The 21394-nt window shown below is 42.9% G+C and overlaps 1 protein-coding gene across 5 annotated transcripts in view; it reads left to right on the forward strand.

Moving 5' to 3' along the window:
- TEC (tec protein tyrosine kinase) overlaps positions 1 to 21394 on the forward strand; it is a 74189-nt gene that overhangs the window by 8283 nt on the left and 44512 nt on the right. The window contains exon 1 of one of the 5 annotated variants that reach the window (XM_081875755.1): positions 6245 to 6522. The exons of 2 other annotated variants lie outside the window; for them this stretch is intronic. Coding sequence is in view for 1 of the 3 variants with exons in the window: in XM_081875756.1 (XP_081731882.1) it covers positions 17897 to 17947 (51 nt within the window). In the remaining 2 variants the exon portion in view is untranslated. Of the gene's footprint in view, positions 1 to 6244; positions 6650 to 17712; positions 17948 to 21394 lie in introns of those variants that run through there. 2 more of the 5 variants (XM_081875758.1, XM_081875756.1) reach the window with 2 other exon arrangements.

The raw sequence follows: 21394 nt of genomic DNA on the forward strand, positions 1-21394 counted from the left end.
GCTGTAGAAGACTTCAAAATTGTTACACACTTTTGTTCTAAGCTTAAAAAATAAACACAATACTCTGTGTGAGAGTGTGTCTATGTTGGGGAGTGGGGGAGCCCTGGATTTTGGAGTTTTAAATATCAATCTCAGTAACCTATATATGTGTGTATATAGTATAAGTTACCTATAGTTATACTATCAATTTTAAAGGGGGAATCGGTCTGTAAAGAGGGGCTATAAAGACCATGGACCTCTTTTTGAACTCCAAATGTCCATTTAAAATAATTAAAATGTGACAATATCCCTGTGATTATACAGCAATCCCAAGAAGTCCCTTGGTTTTCTACTTTCTTTACCCCATTGACGTGATATATAGCAGAATTATCATTGCTTTGCCTTGTAAACAGATGACAACCCTAAACCTTAAATGAAATGTTATCAATGCAGGCAAGCAGGCATCTCTTCAACATAAACTAGATGTTTTCTTTATCTCTAAATGATAGAAGAATTAATGGTTTCTTTCTTAAGAGAGTACACTTTAGGGCTTCCTCTTTCCTCTTACCTCACTGGCCCCATTAGTGTCTTGCTTCATGACAAATGAAGATCAAGATAGATCATGATTTTTAAATAATTACCCAAGGAGAATGAGAGGGATATTCACAACCATCTGGCATTGAACATTTGACCAGACAAAACTTACATTACAAGACCTTTTGAGACATCTGGGGATTAAAAGTAGAAATTCAATTATTGGAGACACATAATTATATACAGATCACTTTTTCCTCAATTATAGTATTTCATGTCAGATAAGATGAATGGTAATGTTAAGCAGGTCTGTTTGACATTACAGATGGCAAAAAGTTTTTCTAAGGAGGTTTCCCCTATTTATCATGCAAGTGTTTTCATTTTGTTCTCTGAAAAGCTAATGAGAGCTAAAGTTAATGTGAGCTTTATATGAGGCAAAAGATCATGAACAGGTTTAGTTGTCAATTGGTGATGTATTATATGTTTCTGATGCTTTCCTGCAACCTTCTAAAATCTAGACCAATGTCTGAAAGTGGAATTTTATCTCATGTATTATGGGATGAAATCTATGTATTTATAGAAAAATGTCATATATAAACAGGATCTAGCATAATTTTAATTATAATTTTGTAACACAGTCCTAAACAGGAACCTCTTTGCTTGCAGAGACAAAGGAACTGTGATGTGCATGCAATGTTTTTGAGTTTGTCAGCTGCTTCCTTTAACCCTTTACGTTACCTGTAGCTCTTAAATGTGACAATCGTTTTATAGGTTTGGGGGGGGGGTCAGTCTGGATGACACTCAAGGGTTCCTTCCAGATATATGATCCTGTAGAGGGGATGGTAAGCTCTATAAGAGGACACCAGCCAAACCAGTTTCCTTTGTTAAGGCAATAGAATAACCTTAGCCAGCCAGTTAAGTATTTCCATTAACATTAGAAAGAGGCTGTCCTGTTGCCATAGAGTCAAATGGGAGTAACCCATGCTCAACTAGTAGGAAACTACCTCAACTTGAAAGGTAGAAGAATATCAGCCAGTGTTATCTGTGTGAGGTTGGGCTGCAGCTGGAAGCTGGAGACAGAGAGGTGTGTCTGCTCTGTGCTGTACCCAAAGCTGAGTTTGGGCTTCCCTGGAAACTTAAGGGGGAAGCAAGATCAGCTGGAGTGTGATTGCTGTGAACCCCTTCATCCTATGCTCAGGTTGTATATATGTGTAAAGCAAGACATATATCCTAAAGGTAGCACAGTCTCCACTGAACTTCATTCCAAGGAAACCAAACATGGGGTAAACGCAGGAACCCCTGGAGTCTCTCACTGGTCTGAGATTGGGATGCACAAATCAATATACAGTGGTACCTTGGTTGTCAAACTTAATCCGTTCAGGGAGTCCGTTTGACTTCCAGAACCGTTCGAAAACCACGGCACAGCTTCCAATTGGCTGCAGGAGCTTCCTGCACTCAATCGGAAGCTGCGTCAGATGTTCAGCTTCCCCAAAATATTAGGAAACTGGAACAGTCACTTCCGGGTTTGCGGCATTCGGGAGCTGATTTGTTCTGGAGCTAAGTCATTCAACAACCAAGGTACCACTGTAAATGACTATCGAGCCTGTTGTCCTGGCAAGTACTACACTTCTGTCACTAGAGGTCAGATTATACATAGTTATGCATACTTGAAAGTACACAGGGGGAAAAATCCTCAATATAAAACCATTTGTGTGTGTTAACTAACTCTGAAAATATCACAAAGTTTCCTAAATTTATTCATGAATTTAAGCTCCCAGGATGGAGAGAAGTATTTGACAAGGATATAGTGGCATAGTAGCATCACTTTCAGTTTTCCTTTGGCAGTCTTGTGACGTACTGTTGAACCATGTCTAGATTATTGTTACATTCCCCCAATCTTTGAGTGGTGAGGGATTTCAGAGGGTGACAGCGGGTTTGGTTGCTGTAGAATGAAGGCCGCTGGAGATGGTTGTGTCCTTCCGATGGCTGAGTTCAAGTAATGTGGGCTGGCTTCTGCTAAAAGTTTTTTTTTTTTTTTTTTGAGCTTATGAAATTATTATAGACACCTTGCTGAACATGTACTTTCACCCTAATAGATGTGATATGCACTTAGTCATTCCTGTGATTCCATCCAGATTGGGGTACTATAAAGTGCTTTATGTGGACATGCCTTTAAAAGAGTGTTAGGAAAGTTCATCTGGTTCTAGGCTGAGAATCTGAAGGAAGAAATGATTGTATCTCACCAATACTTAAGTAATGTCATTGGCTTCCACTTTGTTTCCAGGCTCAAGTTAAAATGTTGGTTCTGAGCTATAAGCAATCCTCAATTTCCCACCACTGATAGTAAAGGAGTTGCAGCCTGGACCACTATTCTTGCTTCTCCAGACCCCCATCTCATGCTTGGCCCTTGTTCTAAGGCAGGTGTAGGGAAGCTTTAGACCTCCCGTCATCCCTGGCCCATTGGCCATACTGGCTAGAGCTGATAGTTGTACTTCAACATCTGGAGGAACAAAGCTGAAGTTAGTAGTACCTTTTAGGCTTTGGATAAACTCATTTTTAGTAGGCTAGATATTTAATGGCTATTTAACTTGATTAGTCAGTCTATTTAATTGTGATACTCTTTTTAGTCTTAATGATTTTAACTACTGTTATGTTTCTTTGGTTCTTATTTGATGGTTTTATTAAGTCATATAATCATTTTAATTATATTAAAAGCAGCCTTGATTGGCTTTGTTGAATAGAAAGGTATAAATATTTTAAATGAAATCACTGATAATTAAAGTGTTGAAGAGTGTCTGGGAAGAAAAAAATGTTAGGTTATTTTTTTAATATAGTTTGGAGAGGAGAATATCAAATTATTATTAATAATAATAAATATTCAATTGTTCAAGTAGCCAGACAAGTACCATAATGGTCCTAAGTATGGGTTCTTAGTATAAGAAATAAAGCTGCTCTGTTCCAGAGGGTAAATGGATGAGACTCCCATCCATAGTTAGAAGAACAAAAGTCAGAACCTCTGCGTGTATGTGTGTGCGCACATGTGTGCATGAGAGAGAGAGAGAGAGAGAGAGAGAGAGAGAGAGAGAGAGAGAGAGAGTGCACACTGGGCTAGAAGCAGGCTGCAGGGAGAAGCCTAAGAAGGAAAGACATGCTTGAATCCAAGGCTGTAGCTATGGGAGAAGCAAGACCTTCTGGGCTGTTAATGCTGTGAGCCCCTCCACAGACTCAGGTTGTATATATGTGTAAAATAGCCATATATCATAAGACTACCACTGTCTTTGTGGTCCCTCATTCTGAGCGCCTGGCAGCTTGCACCTCTTTAATGAAATCCAAGCCTTCATACACAGTTCCCCATCTAGAATTATAGCACAGAAAGGATCACAGAATGCAGCACAGACTGAATCTTTTGTGAAATTATAAAGAATGTGGCTAAATACTGACCTCAACACACCTAAATTTACTTCTTGGCTCTGAAATGATGGAATACAGCTGATGTGGGAAGGAGAATATAACATTCTGTTTACTAGGATTTATGAACATGTTCTGTTGTTGTACAGCATGATGGGAACAAAAGCATTGTATTCCTGTGATTGTACACATCTTAAAATGCTATGCCAAAATGATCAAGAAAGCCAAACCCTTGGTGGAAGAATCAAAGGCAGAGCTTGCTTTTATTTTTAGTGAAGAATGTTGCCATATTTTCCTTACAAGATTTCCCAGCAGAAACAATGTGGGTTGGCTGGCAGGAATTAGGTGTTTCCTCTGGGTTAGGTTCCTACTATTGTTAAGGAGTGAACTGTTAATGGAATGATCCATTTCTTGTCATGCTACAGATATCTGCTACCAAACACATGCCTGTGTTTAAAAACACAAGGACAAGACTGTTCTTTACAGACTTCTTTATTTCTCATAACATTGTAGCATAAAGACGCAAGAGCCATCCATACATTTCTCAATAAAGTTATTGTTAGCTTATTAAAGCTTTTATGGGGTGCCAAGTATAGAAATATTTTCCCATTTAAAAGCGCTCTCTCTCTCTCTCCTTCCCTGCAAGTTTTGTGTGCATGTGTGCGTGTCCTAGCAGCAGGGTTAAATTATACTCATAATTTCCACTTACGTAAGAGTGAATACCAAAATTCCAATGCCTTTCAATTTATTGCTCAGAACACTGAAAGGCAGGAGCATATTTACTTGATAGAATGCAACAAAAAACCTACAGACCGCATCTCTATGGCTCTGCATATGTTGCTAGACTACAGCTCCCATCATTCCTGAGCAGCGGTTATGCTGGGAAGCATAGAAATTAGGCATTAAAGCCTTGTTTTGAGCAAGTCCAGCTATGAAGTAAGCTGGCTCTGCTTTCTTAAGAAACAGGCAACAACTTGGGAAGTAAGTTAAAAAATGTATAATTTTTGTACTTACCGTATATTCATGCATTGGTTCACAACCATGGCAGCAGGAAATCTATGCAGACAAAGTACTTATATGTACAGTCTAATCAGCTTCAGGCTGGTAATGGGTTTCTCTGAAGCATGGGAAAACCAGCCCCTCAGCTGAATCTGACTCACCAGCTGCAGTCCCTGCTTTGGTGGGTTCAGTTCAAGGGTGTCAAGAAGACTCAGTGGGTTCCTTGTTTTGGTGTTGGGGTCCAGCCCAGTGCTTTTACAATCTGCATTCTTGGACCTCCTAAGTTGGCCATTTGCCCACTTTGTCAGGTTACCCAGGAAAGGGTTCCCAAAGGTGTATGAGCTTCCACCCTGCCCTCTCCCAGGGCCTATTTTGACACCTCAATGGTCCATGTTTATTGTGCCCACTTTTCAATTATAGTGAGCAATCTATCCAGTTTAGGGTGAGAAATGCCAAATCCTCCTTATCCTCAAAGGAACATGCCGCCACAACCACAAAAGCACAAAAGTCTGATGTGAGCAAAATTACGTCATAGCTTAAGTGGTACCGACTACCACATTTGGGGGCTCTTGAATCACAATCCTAGCATCAAGGATGAACTACAGTGGTACCTCGGGTTACATACGCTTCAGGTTACATACGCTTCAGGTTACAGACTCCGCTAACCCAGAAATAGTGCTTCAGGTTAAGAACTTTGCTTCAGGATGAGAACAGAAATCGTGCTCTGGCGGCGCTGCAGCAGCAGGAGGCCCCATTAGCTAAAGTAGTGCTTCAGGTTAAGAACAGTTTCAGGGTAAGTACGGACCTCCAGAACAAATTAAGTACTTAACCCGAGGTACCACTGTATAAATAGGTGGCCGTTGTTTGAGGAGGTGAAAATCTAATGGAAAGGGTTATGAGTTTGGACTGTTACAGAAAATGGGCCAAATGATGGTTCAGATAGGCCAGCTTCTGTGAGTTGCATCCTCTTCCATCTTTTCAGGCCCAAGACCACACAATTTGAAGCAGCTTTCCTCCACATCTTACCCTACACCCACACCAGAGGTGCCAACTTGAATAACATGGGGTGGGGGGGGTAGGCAAGCCCTGCCCCACATAATCGATCACATGACACGCTACACACACAATTCAAATAGCAATGCCCATCAATTTTTTTTTGGGGGGGGTTTCTAGTTCCCTCAAATATTTTATTTGGGGGAGCACGAAAGGACCTCGGGCCCCTAGGAGTCGGCTCCTATGACCCGCACCATCCGCACGCGCGAAACGCTCTTTGCGCAGAGCACCTCCAGGAGGCGCCATGACTGCGCCGGCGGGAAACCCAAGCGCTCGCTTTCGGTAGCCTGCAAGCGCGGCGAGCGAAGACCTCGTAGCCGCCGCCGCCGCCGCTTCCTTTTTCCTACGCTTCAAGAAACCTCCTCCTCCTTTCTCCTCCTCCAGCTGCTCGGACGGCGTGCGCAAGGGAGAGGGCGAGGGGAAGGGAGGAAAGCGGCTGCCCGCTTCGGTGAGCTGAGGGGGACGGACACGGCGGAGCTCCCTCGCCCACGCCCGCCTTCCACCTCTCTCAGGAGCCGCACTTTCGGCGCCGGCCGGAGCCATCTTCGGGTAAGAGCAGCTCGACGGCCCTCGGCTCCTCCCCTTTCACAACTACCTACTTCTTAGCGCTGCAAGTCGGCGAGGAGACCGGTCGGCTTCGGGTTGCCGCCTCGGACCGGCGTCGGGCAGCGGCTCTGTAAGTCGGAAGTCTTCACCTGTTACCTCAGGTCCTTCTTTTTTAAAGTGTGTGTTTGTGTGTTAAATAAGTCCCAGCAGAGCAGTGTTTCCCAAACTTGGGTCTCCAGGTTTTTTTTGGGGGGGGGGGGAGGAAACACGACTACAATTCCCATGATCCCTGCCCTCGGTCCTGCTAGCTAGGGATGATGGGAGTTGTAGTCCAAAAAAAAAAAAAAAAACAAAACAAAACAAAAAAACAGCGGGAGACCCAAGTTCGGGGAAACCCTGGGCTAGAGGGAAGCTCTGCTGATCAGAGGAAGGAAAACTCTAAGGAGATCAGGGATACCCCCTATTTTCAGGTTGAATTCACAAGTTACGTGCCTGACTCGGCTTGAGAAACGACAGCTGGATGGTGAAGTAACTGCGGGCGCAACCTTGGGGATAGTAGGACGTTCTGCTCCTCCGTTCGCGTTTATTATCCCCGTGGCTGCGATGCAAAAACTCGGTGGCATTTAATATCCGGCCTGGGGTTCGTTCGAGGGCTGGGCTGTGTGGAAGGGCAGCAGAGTGCAGGAGTGGCAAGGATGTTTGAGAAAGGGCTGGGGAGACCACGGTTCAGTTCCCTAGCTGGCTAGGAAGCTCAATGGGTCATTCGCAAGCTCTTGGCCCAAACCTGTCTCACAGGATTGTTGTGAAGATAAAAGGGGGTGGGGAGACAATGTCAGGAATGGGACCTCCAAATGTTCGCTGGACTCCGGAAGTCCCACCATTCCCACCCACCATTCCCAGCCAGTATGGGGAATGATCAGGGGTGATGTGAGTTAGCATTGTCGTTTCAGCCCCAGGTTGCAAATTCTTTCCTGGAATTTTTGGAGTTTTAAGCAAGGCAACCAGGCCTGTGGGCTAGTGTGTTGTGTTTTTCTGGGAGTACTCAAGGGTTTGCAGTACCAAAACCTTTTCACCCCCCCCCAATTGTTAAAAGAGTGGCACTTAACTATAACAACTTCATGGTGAGTACCAATACCTTTTAAAAAAAGAAAGCACTGCAAGTGGCTCTTTACAAACCTGATGTAACCACATTTTGGGACTTTGTGTGTGTGTGTTTAGGTCTTCTATACCTTCCTGACATGGCTGCCCCGGCTTTCCAGCTCGACTAGGGAAGCTATACAGTGGTACCTTGGGTTAACTACTTAATTCGTTCCGGAGGTCCGTTCTTAACCTGAAACTGTTCTTAACCTGAAGCACCAGTTTAGCTCATGGGGCCTCCCGCTGCCATCGCGCTGCCGCTGCACAATTTCTGTTCTCATCCTGAAGCAAAGTTCTTAACCTGAGGTACTATTTCTGGGTTAGCGGAGTCTGTAACCTGAAGCGTATGTAACCCGAGGTACCACTGTACTTTGCTGCCACAATATTCTGGGAGGGGCTTTCATATGAGAGCTCAAGACTGACATTATACATGGTATGGAGAAAGCAGTGTTAGAAACTGAGATATGAAAACTAGGAGCTAAATGGCACCTTAAACCTAGGTTATGAGCGTCGCAACGGAATGTCTAGGCACGCTTTTTTAATAACCAGAATACAAAGCTGAACATGAATGAACTGCAGCTAAAATCTTATATTCATTTTTCACATGGTTTAGTCCTCATCTGAAGACTGCAAAAACAAAGCCATACTTCCCCTGCCCGCCCCCTAATATTCTTATGAGGGTCCCTTCTTCAGTCCTCAGACAGTGGCTGAAAGTGGAGAGGCAGAAAAAGCTCCTCCTTTTTTTTTTCTAGCAGTGGCAGTTTTAATCTGAAATCTTAGGCACAGTACTGCTCCCAGAGCTCAAAAACTGCTTGCATTAATGAAATTCCCTGTCTAGAACGGGCCTAGAACAATGGGAGTTTCAAATGCTGGGAGAAAGTGAAGAGAGAGATTTTTTCCTTCTTTCATAATGCTGGAACATAGGACTACCCAATCAAGCTGAATGTTAGAAGATTCAAAACAAGCAAATGAAAGTACAGCGCAAAGTTAAAACTGTAAAATTCACTCCCACCAACTTGATTAGCTTTAGAAAAGGATTATACAACTTCGTGGAGGATAAGCCTACCAGTGGTGACTAGCCACAACAGTTATACAGTGGTACCTCGGGTTACATACGCTTCAGGTTACAGACTCCGCTAACCCAGAAATATTACCTTGGGTTAAGAACTTTGCTTCAGGATAAGAACAGAAATCGTGCTCCGGTGGCACGGCTGCAGCAGGAGGCCCCATTAGCTAAAGTGAAGCTTCAGGTTAAGAACAGTTTCAGGTTAAGAACAGACCTCCATAACAAATTAAGTTCTTAACCTGAGGTACCACTGTATTATGTTTCCATTAGATGTATAAATGACCTGATTCAGTATAAGGCAGCTTTCTTTGCACTGTTGGAGGCATTATGCTTCTGCATGCCAGTTTATGGGAATCACAAGTTGGGAGAATACAGTGCCAGTGTTATCCTTCCATCCCAAACCGTTTTTTTTTTGGCCACATGGCATATTGTGGCCCATCTTTCACTTTCTGCCATATTAAAGTGGCAGTAGCTGCTGCAGGAAGAGGTGTTAAAAAGGCCATTTTGACTTCTCTGGAAAAGTTGTGACAATGTGTTTCAATAAAATATTAAAGGCTGCAATTTAAAGAAGCAATATGCATTCACAGGAAAACTGCAAATACAACTACAACTTTTACCACAGCAGTTTCCACTGCTGATGAGACAAGTTAACTTTAAAAGGCAGTTTGGCTTTTAGTAGTAGTAAGTGCTGACCTGACAGTGTCAAACACAGTTTCAGTTATCTTCACAGTACTCCCTTCTCGTGTGCAAATTGCCTCTATTGGTTGCTGTAAAAATGCTCTGACAATTCAGCTACTAATGGGTTTATATGTCACTAATAAGTTGCTAAAGCATTCTTTGGCCAGTTTCATCTAAGAAACTGGCTTAATCTTTCTTGGCATACCAGCCCACACATTTCTTTGTCAATCATTTATGATCTACAAGGAAAAGGAAAATAACAAACTTTTCTAAAGCTAGCCCTAACCTCTGAAAAGGGTGTTAAAAACAATCTCATGTGTACTTTTTGTTTTAGAATTTACACAGTAGATCACTGTACTGGCGGCTAACATATTGAGGTTGATTCATGACAAGACAGAAGTACTGTTTTGGGGGGACAGGAGGCAGGCGGGTGTGGAGGACTCCCTGGTCCTAAATGGGGTAACTATGCCCCTGAAGGACCAGGTGTGCAGCCTGGGAGTCATTTTGGACTCGCAGCTGTCCATGTAGGTGTAGGTCAATTCTGTTTACCAGCTCCATCTGGTATGCAGGCTGAGACCCTATCTGCCTGCGGACTGCCTCGCCAGAGTGGTGCATGCTCTGGTTATCTCTTGCTTGGACTACTGCAATGCACTCTATGTGGGGCTACGTTTGAAGGTGACCCGGAAACTACAAATAATCCAGAATGCGGCAGCTAGACTGGTGACTGGGAGCGGCCGCCGAGACCACATAACACCGGTCTTGAAAGACCTACATTGGCTCCCAGTACGTTTCCGAGCACAATTCAAAGTGCTGGTGTTGACCTTTAAAGCCCTAAACGGCCTCGGTCCAGCATATCTGAAGGAGCGTCTCCACCCCCATCATTCTACCCGGACCCTGAGGTCCAGCGCCGAGGGCCTTCTGGCAATTCCCTCACTGCGAGAAGCCAGGGCCTTCTTGGTAGTGGCACCCATCCTATGGAACGCCCTCCTACCAGATGTCAAAGAGAACAACAACTACCAGATTTTTAGAAGACATCTGAAGGCAGCCCTGTTTAGAGAAGCTTTAAATGTTTGATGCGTTACTGTATTTAATATTTTGTTGGAAGCCGCCCAGAGTGTAGTTCTTTTATAATAGTGTCACCTGCACAGTGGTAAACAATGTCCCCAAATTTATCCAATTTCTGCCGCTTACCGTTTACAGCACTGTGGGTGGCGGGAAGAACCCAGGAAAATCAAATGAATCTTTCACATGGGATCCTTTGTTGCCCTAACAGTTGTTAACTTGTTGGCATAAAAGAAGTCCTAAGCAAAAACTGACCCAGAGAAACAGATAAAATACCTTTCTTATGGCACATCATTTATGGCTTCTCAGACACATTGTCACATATGATGCAGTTGAGATTCCTGCATTACAGGGGTTGGACTGGATAACAGAGTCCCTCTCAACTCTACAATTCTACAATTCTATGATTAATCTGAATTTGGGTTGAGGTAGAAAAATATTCCATAAAACTTCCTACATCCATTTTTAAATTTCTTTTTAAGAATTACTATATTGGGATAAAAAAAGTGCTTATACATGATATATGCAAGCTTATTTGGGGCATTCTTTAACACTGGAATTCATCTTGGAGTGAAAAAATAAACCATAAAATTGCCCACGTTTGTTTTTCTTGAAGAAATAGAGGAAGTTGTAGAGGGAATAGGTCTCCCTGTGATTGATGGGATTCTAAATCTCCCTAACAGAAAAGGTTGAAAGTCTGGGAGTTGTTTTTGCTTTTGTTCCAACCCTGCTCTTTGGTAAGTTGGTTGCCAGAGTAGCTAAAATGCTTTCTTTCTGTTCTGTTTGTTGCAATGCCTTGACCTTTCTTGAGTAGAGAGGAACTTGCAATATACTAATCTATGCTTTCTTAACTTCCAAGCAACGCACTCTGTATGGGGCCATTCTTGAAAACAACTCAGAGGTTTTAGCTAGTGCAAAATGTTGCCACACATCTCCTTACATATAGGGAACAGCACAGTCGTATACAGTCACACTTGCTTTAGCAGCACTAACTGGCACTATGGTTCAGTTCAAGTTGCTGCTGCTTAGCTATAAAACCTTTCATGGTTGGCATCCAATGGATGGTGCCACCTGCCCCCTACTGCAACTTCAGTCCACCTGTTAGCGATGCTGTTGCTTTTGATTGTACCTTCAAAATCTATGATTGTTCTCAGGCTCTTCTCTGAGTCCTTAAAGGTAAAGGTAAAGGGACCCCTGACCATTAGGTCCAGTTGTGACCGACTCTGGGGTTGCGGTGCTCATCTTGCTTTATTGGCAGAGGGAGCTGGCGTACAGCTTCTGGGTCATGTGGCCAGCATGACTAAGCTGCTTCTGGCGAACCAGAGCAGCACACAGAAACGCTGTTTACCTTCCCGCCGGAGCGGTACCTATTTATCTACTTGCACTTTGACGCGCTTTCGAACTGCTAGGTGGGCAAGAGCTGGGACGGAGCAACAGGAGCTCACCCCGTTGCGGGGATTTGAACTGCCAACCTTCTGATCAGCAAGTCTTAGGCTCTGTGGTTTAACCAACAGCACCACCCACGTCTGAGTCCTTACTCCGCATGAAATGGAATTTGTTGTAGAGACTTTTACTCTGGGAAGGGAACTCAGGCAGGGGCAGATCAAGTGACAGTACTTTTTCTGTGCTGGCCTCACCACTATAGAGATCTCTCCCCTGAGATATATTATCAGCTTCTCAGTGCTTCTGGAGAACCAGAGCAGCACATGGAAATGCTGTTTACCTTCCCGCCGGAGCGGTACCTATTTATCTACTTGCACTTGACGTGTTTTCGAACTGCTAGCTTGGCAGGAGCTGGGACCGAACAACAGGAGCTCACCCCGTTGCAGGGATTTGAACTGCCTACCTTCCGATTGGCAAGCCTAAGGCTTAGTGGTTTAGACCACACATGTATTTTTAGGCTTTATTTTAATGAGATAGTTTTATAAGCAGTAGACGCAGTAGTCCTAGTTGGCTGTGATATATTGATCTGAAATGTTTTAACTGCTGCTTCTGTAACTATGATTCTGTTGTTTACATATTGTATGGTTTTAAACTGATTTAATTTGTATAAGCTGCTGTTCTCAGCAGCACCTTTCTTTCCAAACTGGCCTGCCAGCAAGTTTTAATACCACAGATACTACTTCTTTCACATCTCTTTGGCCTCTGGATTGTTAGTTTCTGGACCAAAAAGTACATCTGCAGGATCATCTTTGGCCCAGAGGCCTCTATTTGCTGAGCCAAATTTAGGTTTTAGTTTCACATGACTACAGATGGAATTAAGAAAGTGCTGATTTAAGCCTCATGTGCAAAAAGGCCCCTTGTCCATTTTTTGGTGGTAAATCATGTAAATCTAGCTTCCAAACAAAACCATTTCAAAATTAAAGGCATAGTGTATGCTGCTATAGTGGTACCTTGGAAGTCAAATGAAATCCATTCCAGAAATCCGTTTGACTTCCAAAATGTTCAGAAACCAAGGCGTGGCTTCCGATTGGCTGCAGGAAGCTCCTTTGGGAGCCAAAACATTGGACTCGCAAGGTGTTTGGGATCCAAGGTACGACTGTATCATTGCTGAATCTAATGCCATACAAGAAAATCTGCATTCTACCAACCAAGTATGTAGTGACCAGTGTCGAAGTAGGATTCGGCTGCCACTATAGTTTGCTTCTGTATATGAAGGGGTGGGTGGGTGGCAACTTATCCTTGGCTTCAGGTGCTAAAATGTGGGCCAACAGGGCCTGCCCAAGACATATCCCACTAGAGGCCACTGTCCCTGTGTCTCAGTCCAGCACTGTCCACTGCTTGCACCCTTCCTTCACCACAAAAGCAGATTTATAGTCCCATTGTCATCATGGTTGTTTAAAAAAAGAAGCCAACCTTTCACTTGAGTACAGTGGTACCTCGGGTTAAGTACTTAATTTGTTCTGGAGGTCCGTTCTTAACCTGAAACTATTCTTAACCTGAAGCACCACTTTAGCTGATGGGGCCTCCTGCTGCCGCTGCCATGCAATTTCTGTTCTCATCCTGCAGCAAAGTTCTTAACCTGAGGTACTATTTCTGGGTTAGCGGAGTCTGTAACCTGAAGCGTCTGTAAATTGAAGCATATGTATCCCAAGATACCACTGTATTGTATGTGGGGGGTGGGTAGGCACCTACTGCAGGTGGTGGTCCAGAGCTGAGCAGGAACATCATTAGTGAGCCGTGCTACAACTCATCCCCATTTTGCCAAGCCCAGACACTTTAAATATTTTCAAAATGTCATTTTGTATTCTACGAAAGGAGGGGAGGTAAACTTTTAAAGCCTGTTGCTGCCTTGCCACGCTTCTGGAGTGTGGGAGAATGTTGTTGTAGTCCTCTAATACCTCCAAAACACATGAGTGTAAGAAGAGTCTGCTTGGTCAGACCAATGATCTGTCTAGTCCAACATCTTGTTCCCCCCAGTGGCCTCTGGGAAGCCTGCAAACGGAACCCAAAGGCCAAGCTTCCCCCTGTTTTTCTCCCATCCCAGCAGCTGGAGGTTGGATAGAGCCTTCATGACTAAGAGTGATTGATAATTCATCCTTCATGGGTTTCTCAACTCCCATCTTTAATGACTGCTAAACATGTGGCAGGCAGTTCCATAATTCATACCCTGTGTGAAGGAATACTTCCACCAGTCTGTCTTGAATCACCTGCGCAATGAATTTAATTAAATATCCAGAGTATTTGGTATTAAATATTTCTCTCTAGTCAGCTTCTTCAAGCTGTGTGTGATATTATAAACCTCTTAGCATATGACTACTTTTTTTTACCTCCCCTGCTAAAAGTTCTAAAGGTAGTTCTTCCTCATTTTGGCTGCCCTTTTCTGAACCTTTTGTAGTTCCACTACTAGAACTGTATGTGGTATTCCAAATGTGGCCATACCAAAGATTCATATAAAGATATTAAAAATACTGGCAGTTTTATTCCTGATCCTCTTCCAAAAATGCCAGCAAGATAATCCCCTTTCCCTGCAGGGCTCTACACCTTTTCCTTGTTTTGTGTATTCATTCTTCCATCATTTAGTAACTTGCCACACAGATTGGGTAGTGAGTGATTTTTCTGCATAATACTGCTAACTGTGTGAGGGTAAGGCTCTTGCTGGTGGCGTAGATCAAATTTAGCCCAAATGCTGCACAGTGGCCTTAAACAGGTATATATATATATGTGTGTGTGTATGTATATATATATATATATACACACCCCCACACCCCCACACCCCCACACACCCCCACACATATCTGGAAAGGCACATAGGTATGTAGGTATTTTGTGGATATTCTTATGATTCTGTAGTGTCTGAAGCATATGCCGTAGCCAGAAAGGTTGAAATGCTAATATTTAGTTAACAAAATTCATATACAGTCATACCTCAGAAGTCGAACGCCTTGCGAGGCGAACATTTTGGCTCCCAAACGCCGCAAACCCAGAAGTGAGTGTTCCGGTTTGCAAACGTTCTTTGGAACCCAAATGTCTGACAGGGCTTCCATTGCTTCTGATTGGCTGCAGGAGCTTCCTGCAGCCAATTGGAAGCCATGTCTTGGTTTCCGAATGTTTTGGAAGTCGAACAGACTTCTGAAACAGATTCCATTTGAGTTCCGAGGTACGACTGTACTGCTTGATTGTAGTAACACCCCTAACTAAGCATTTACAAGAAATATTAAAATTGCCAATAAAAACAACTAATTTTTTAAAAAATAATAAAAAACAAACAGTAAAAGAAATTAAAATGCATCATCATTTATGTATATGGTTTGGCTAAACAAAAATGTTTTAAGCAGGCACCTTATTCTGGGGTTTTAATTTTGTGTTTTTCTTCGTTTTTGAGCTTTCAAAGGAGCACTTGTGCATGATTAATATGCTGCTATCATTTGTCGATGTATTATTGTCTTGCCTATCAAAAAAGAAAAGAAAAAGAAATCCAAACTGGATATGTTGAATATTAGCACAAAATGTAACCAACATACCCAACTATACTCTAAGCTTGGATTGAAAGATTTGGCTGGTTATTAATTTACAATCCATATGTATTTTGTTGACTGGTTTGTTTCTACGTTTTGTCCCTTTCCTAACTACCGTCTTTCTCATTCTCTCTCCTTCAACTCATCTCATCTTCAACTCATTTTCTATTATTTGCATCTCTCTGGACCATCCCTTCTTCCATCTCTTTGTTCCTGTTTCCACCACCACCACCCTGGCACCTATCTACTGATTCATTAAAATTATATGCTTCCCTTCCTTTAAAAAGTTCGAGGTAAGCTAACGTAACAGTAAGCTAAAATCAATGCACTAAAACAGCATAATACACAAAGATACAATGCAGGCACTGAAAGAATTAGGCGATGAAAACAATTCTCATTGTGTTCATTATGCAGCAAGTTTAAAACAACAGCGATGCAGTACAGGAAATGAGAAGCATTCATGGGCATCCTAAACAGGTAGCTTTTAGCAACCGTTAAAGAGGGAGCAAGATGAGCTTCATTAATGGAGGGGATCCTAACTTTCGGTGTTTGCAGCTAATGAAGCTAGCCTGACAAGATGTGAGGGGGAATTTTCAAAGATAAAATTTGCGCCCCCCCCCATATTTCTTACATTCACGATATTTTTATTTTGCATTTTTAAACAGATCTTCTCAGTAGGTATCTGTAGAAATATAGGTGGTGGTGGTTGTTTTGTGCCCCCTGTGTATGGGAATCACCCGCACCTCCCTAAATTGGCGCTGTTGGTCTCAACTAAGAATACACACATGGGTCTGTGGAGAAGAACTTAGCAGGCTCAAATGCGAGAAATATCCCATTCAAATATCCCGGTTCCAAGCCATGAAGGACTTTAAAGATCATCACCATTTCTGATATGAACCTGGAAACAAATTGGAACTTGAGCAGTTGTTTCAGTAAGGAAGTCACACACTCCTTATGCTTATTTAAAAAACAATTACATTAATAGGTGTGTTCCTGATTAACAACCCAGACTCTGCATTTGGAACCAATATCACTATCTGGACACTCTTCAAAGGCAACTCTATTGAGAGTACACAACAGCAGTCCAGATGTGATGTAATGTGTACCACCTAGCCTGAATTGCAGCTAGGGCACATGTGCCACCCAGGGACGCGGGTGGCGCTGTGGTTAAACCACAGAACCTAGGACTTGCCGATCAGAAGGTCTGCGGTTCGAATCCCTGCGACAAGGTGAGCTCCCGTTGCTCGGTCCCTGCTCCTGCCAACCTAGCAGTTTGAAAGCACGTCAAAGTACAAGTAGATAAATAGGTACTGCTCCGGCGGGAAGGTAAACGGCGTTTCCGTGCGCTGCTCTGGTTCGCCAGAAGCGGCTTAGTCATGCTGGCCACATGACCTGGAAGCTGTACGCCGGCTCCCTCGGCAGTAAAGCGAGATGAGCGCCGCAACCCCAGAGTCGGTCACGACTGGACCTAATGGTCAGGGGTCCCTTTACCTTTATATGTGCCACCTAGCCAGATTTGCAGTCCTCAGAAGTAAACATACTTGGTACATTGACTGCAGTTAAGCAAAGGCTCCCTTGGTCACAGCTGACGCCTGGGCATTTAGGGACAATGCTAAGTCCAGAAGAACCCCACATTCCTTTCTATGATCTCTTAGACCATGGGTTCTTCCAGCTTTTTTCTCTCTGGGCCCTTTGATTTGCATCACCTTCTATAGGATCTGAACAGTCAATGGCAACTGGAGATCTGACTGCTTACACTACTCTCTTGTAGCACCAGAACATCGCAGCCAATCACTTCTTACAACCATCTCAGAAAAACCCCTTAGCATATTATAGTGGAGATGGCATTCTATGAACCTTTTGTTCTTGGCCAGTTTTTCCGCAGGTAGGTTTTGTATGAATGAAATAAAGACATATGAATTGGGGGTGGGGAAGGGAACGCCGCACAATAATTTTAAGTTGGCGTATATTTTGCATGTTGTGGATTTAGACTTCCGAAATTTCACTTCAGCATATGGAGGTTAAAACGCTGCTGTTTCTAACAATCTAAATACAACACTTTATATGTTCCTATTTACGAGATTAGCAAATAGTTAGATGCTGAGCCATCACAGGCAGTTTTCATATGGGCGCTCAGATAGCTAAACCACTGGTGTCCGTCTTGAGAAGGGCTTCCTCCCTCTACTGCTTGCTACTTCCTCTTTCTCATAGTCACAGGGTATGCTGGTGGTTTCCCCCCTCCTCTGTGGTTTTTTTTCTTCTTACTCCCTGTTTTTTCCTGATTGTCTTTCATCTCAGTCTCGGTTCCCTTGAGGCTTGATCCTCTTTGTCCATGTGCTTCGTCTCTTGGTCACTTTATGGAGTGAGCTGAAGAAGAATTATTTCATGAGACTGATTTCCTGCTAGAGAGAGCCATCCTATTCCATGTAGTTTCCTGCAGTGGGCACAGAATCGCCCCTCCATTTGTGCAGCTGCCATGACGTGCTGGATCAGAGACCAATGGAAGAGAAAAAGGGCAGGCAAAAAGGTGGGTGAGGCAGCAGTGGTATTACAATAGCGGTTTTTAAAATCTGGCCCGTACAATTACTGTACATTCCTATAAGCATTTTATGTTCTTTTCTCTCTTTCAATAACAAAAGCTTGGCCAGATCATCATGGCCAAACTAGACATGCTGGGGCAATCATTTGTGTGTCTACTTATAAAGTGGGGCGAAGGCTCAAGTCTGGATACACACCATAAGCTTAAAGTAAATCTGTGCCCCCCCCCAATAATCCTGAAACTGTAATTTATCCCCCAGAGCTACAGTTCCCAGCACCCTTAACCAACAGTTCTCAGGATTCTTACAGCGTGTGTATGGTCTATATGTAATTTAATGACATACTTAAAACAGTTAAACGAGGGCAGGGACACTGAGCTCCCACGTGTGCACAAATTACTTAATACGCCTCTCAGTCCATTTCACCAATCATGTTTTTCTCTTCCTTGGCTCTGATACAAGTGAGCTAGGAATTCAGAACTGTGGCTGGAGCAATGGACTAACTGAGGAGATGTAAAATGCAGGAGCGGGGGAAGGTTTAACGACTTTCTCCTACAGGCTACTTTTACTGTTAAAAATAAAACATAGGCACTGCTTTATTTGCGAGTAGGAGAGATACACGGATGAAAAGAACAAGGGGTTTGTCGCTGTCATGTCCGCTTTGATCCTGAAACTCCTACATGTATCTGACTTTTGGTAAAATGAATTCCTATATTTTCCAACATAATGTCACTGGAATCAGGGACATATAATGGCTGAAGCATGTAACAATGGAAACTGTTTTACTTTTGAATATATTTCTAGTTACAGGTAGGTAGCCGTGTTGGTCTGCCGTAGTTGAAACAAAACAAAATAATCAATCAATCAATCAATCAATCAATCAATCCTTCCAGTAGTACCTTAGAGACCAACTAAGTTAGTTATTGGTATGAGCTTTGGTGTGCATGCACATTTATTATCATTATTATTTGTTTTGTTTTGTTTTGAATATATTGCATTAGTAAATTTTATAGCTAATGGTTGGATCCAAAGTAAGTTGGCCAGATTTGGGTTACTGGACCTACATGCAAACTTTATGAATTTCCCCCCTTTTCTTTATTCTAGAAATACCCAATATCTCTTGAAACTGCATGCCCATATACTATATTCTGCATTTGCTCTGGACACTTCCCCTATTTGCAGACAAATTTAGTGTTCCATAAAGTGTGACAAGACTTTGCGTGGGTGGTTGCTCCATTAAGTTTATTTTCAAGCAGTATATAGCTGCACGTGCTTGGCGCAGCTGCCTCCAGCAAGCAAAAAATACCACATTTTCAGTCACCTAGGAATAATGTACCACTCTACAGAAGCTCATTTGGGGAGACAAGTATGAAAACAAGTCAAAAGATCTTGTAAAATGGCTGTCTTAATCTTATCCAGCACCTACATACTGTGGTAGACAGCATTCTCTGAAGAAGAACTCAGATTAAGATCTCCTGATTAATTTCAACCAGAGGAATTGATGATGCAGTTTTCACAGAAGACTCTAGTCTTTTCCTTTCCCCTTCTTCTTCTGGTCTCAGCTGGTTGTGGAAGATTTAGCATAAATAACTGTTTATTGGTAGGTAACATGAGCTGTTGTCAGGAATTTATCTTAGATTTTGATACGATTAGAGGTTGGCATGGAGGAACCTGGTGGTTGCAAATGCCATATCTGGGGGAAAAGTTAAGCAGATTTTATGATATGGCATTGCCTCACCCTGCAATAGGATTCTAATCAGTGTGTGAAATGTCACATGCCACCTTCTGAGTCCGCAGTCAGACTAGAATGTAACTTCTTTTAACGACACAATAATTTTGTGTTGCAGTTATTCTAGTCAAGTTCCAGATCTGCCTTAAGCCCCAATGGTTTCATTTGGAAAGGTAAGCAGGTACCTACTTGAAGCCCATGGAACTTAAGGAACAGTTTCAGTGAACATAGAGGGACTTATTTCCATGTAAACATGCATGGAATGTGAGAGAGTTCTTTTTGTATTTTCCTATATCATATCCTGACGGAATGGAAAACTGGGACCCAGAACCTCAGCATCTGAGGAGAGCTATCCAGGGCTGCATACCCTCCAAGTGTCCCCATTTTCCAAGGACAGTTCTGGAATTACAGAAGCCATCCTGGTTTCTGATCTGATCCTGGAATGTCCTGGTTTTCTTTTTCCCTTTCCCCCAAATCTCAGGAATACAATTAAAAGTGGTGGAGAGATCTCTTTCACACACACCCACACCCCTACACACCCACACGCACCCACCCACCCACCCGTCCTTGTGGAAACAGAAGCCTTTGCTGCTTGTAGGTGCAAAAACGCGAGTCCTGTTTATCCAGAAAATAAAATACCTGCACTAAATGAAGCTGGCATACAAAGCCTTTTTTATTTTTAAAGGAAAATATAACAAATCCACTTTAAATCCTTTAATTGCAATGCTTCAGCAGCCAGCATTTTTTAAAAGGAAATATGTGGAGTGTTTATATTGTAAATTGAGCCTTACACTGCAAGCCTTTACATGTCTACTCAGATGTCAATCCCATTGTATTCAATAGTGTTTACTCCCAGGTAACTGGGTAAAGACTGTGCAGTTTTACACTAAGCATTTTTACTCAGAGGTGCGTTCCACTGAGTTCAATCGGATATACTCTCTGGTATGTTCCTTATCATTCTCAGTTTCTATTACAGTGGAACCTTGGTTTTCAAACGTAATCTGTTCCGGAAGTCCGTTCGACTTCCAAAACGTTCAGAAGCCGAGGATCAAAGGGCTGTCAGCAAGTTCAATGGGGAAAATTGAGAAACGCGCCTCGGAAGCTGTTCAACTTCCAAGGTGCGTTCAGAAACAGAAGCATTCATTTCCGGGTTTTTGGCATTCGGCTTCCGAAACGTTTGGCAGCCAAGACGTTTGAAAACCGAGGTTTGACTGTATTGTTATTAGTAGCAGCAGCAGCAGCAGCAGCAGTATTTCCTGCCTTTTCCCCGACTCAAGGCTGATTACAGCTAAAATTTTATTTTGAAGGTGTTGTACCCGATGCCTTCCATCACATATTTTTTTCTTTACAACATTCCTGCGATGTAGGTTAGGCTGAGAGGTGGTAATTGGCTCAGGGTAACAGATGTATATGTGTATATGACATGTGTGTGTGGGAGATCAAACGCAGGAGAAGCTTCCTGATGTAGAATAGAACATTCCTATTTTCATCTGAGAAAAGTTGGAGAGTATAGGACTGTGTGTGTTCAGGAATAATTGGTAATACACAGGAGCAGTGTGCTTCAAAAATCCAGTATCAACAAAGGCCAGATAATGCAAGGAGCACTGAATACTGTAATATATATGTTGTTGTTTAGTCGTTTAGTCGTGTCCGACTCTTCGTGACCCCATGGACCAGAGCACGCCAGGTACTCCTGTCTTCCACTGCC

The sequence above is a fragment of the Podarcis erhardii genome (genome assembly GCF_964252035.2).
Source record: "Podarcis erhardii genome assembly, chromosome: 9".
Classification (NCBI taxonomy): domain Eukaryota; kingdom Metazoa; phylum Chordata; class Lepidosauria; order Squamata; family Lacertidae; genus Podarcis; species Podarcis erhardii.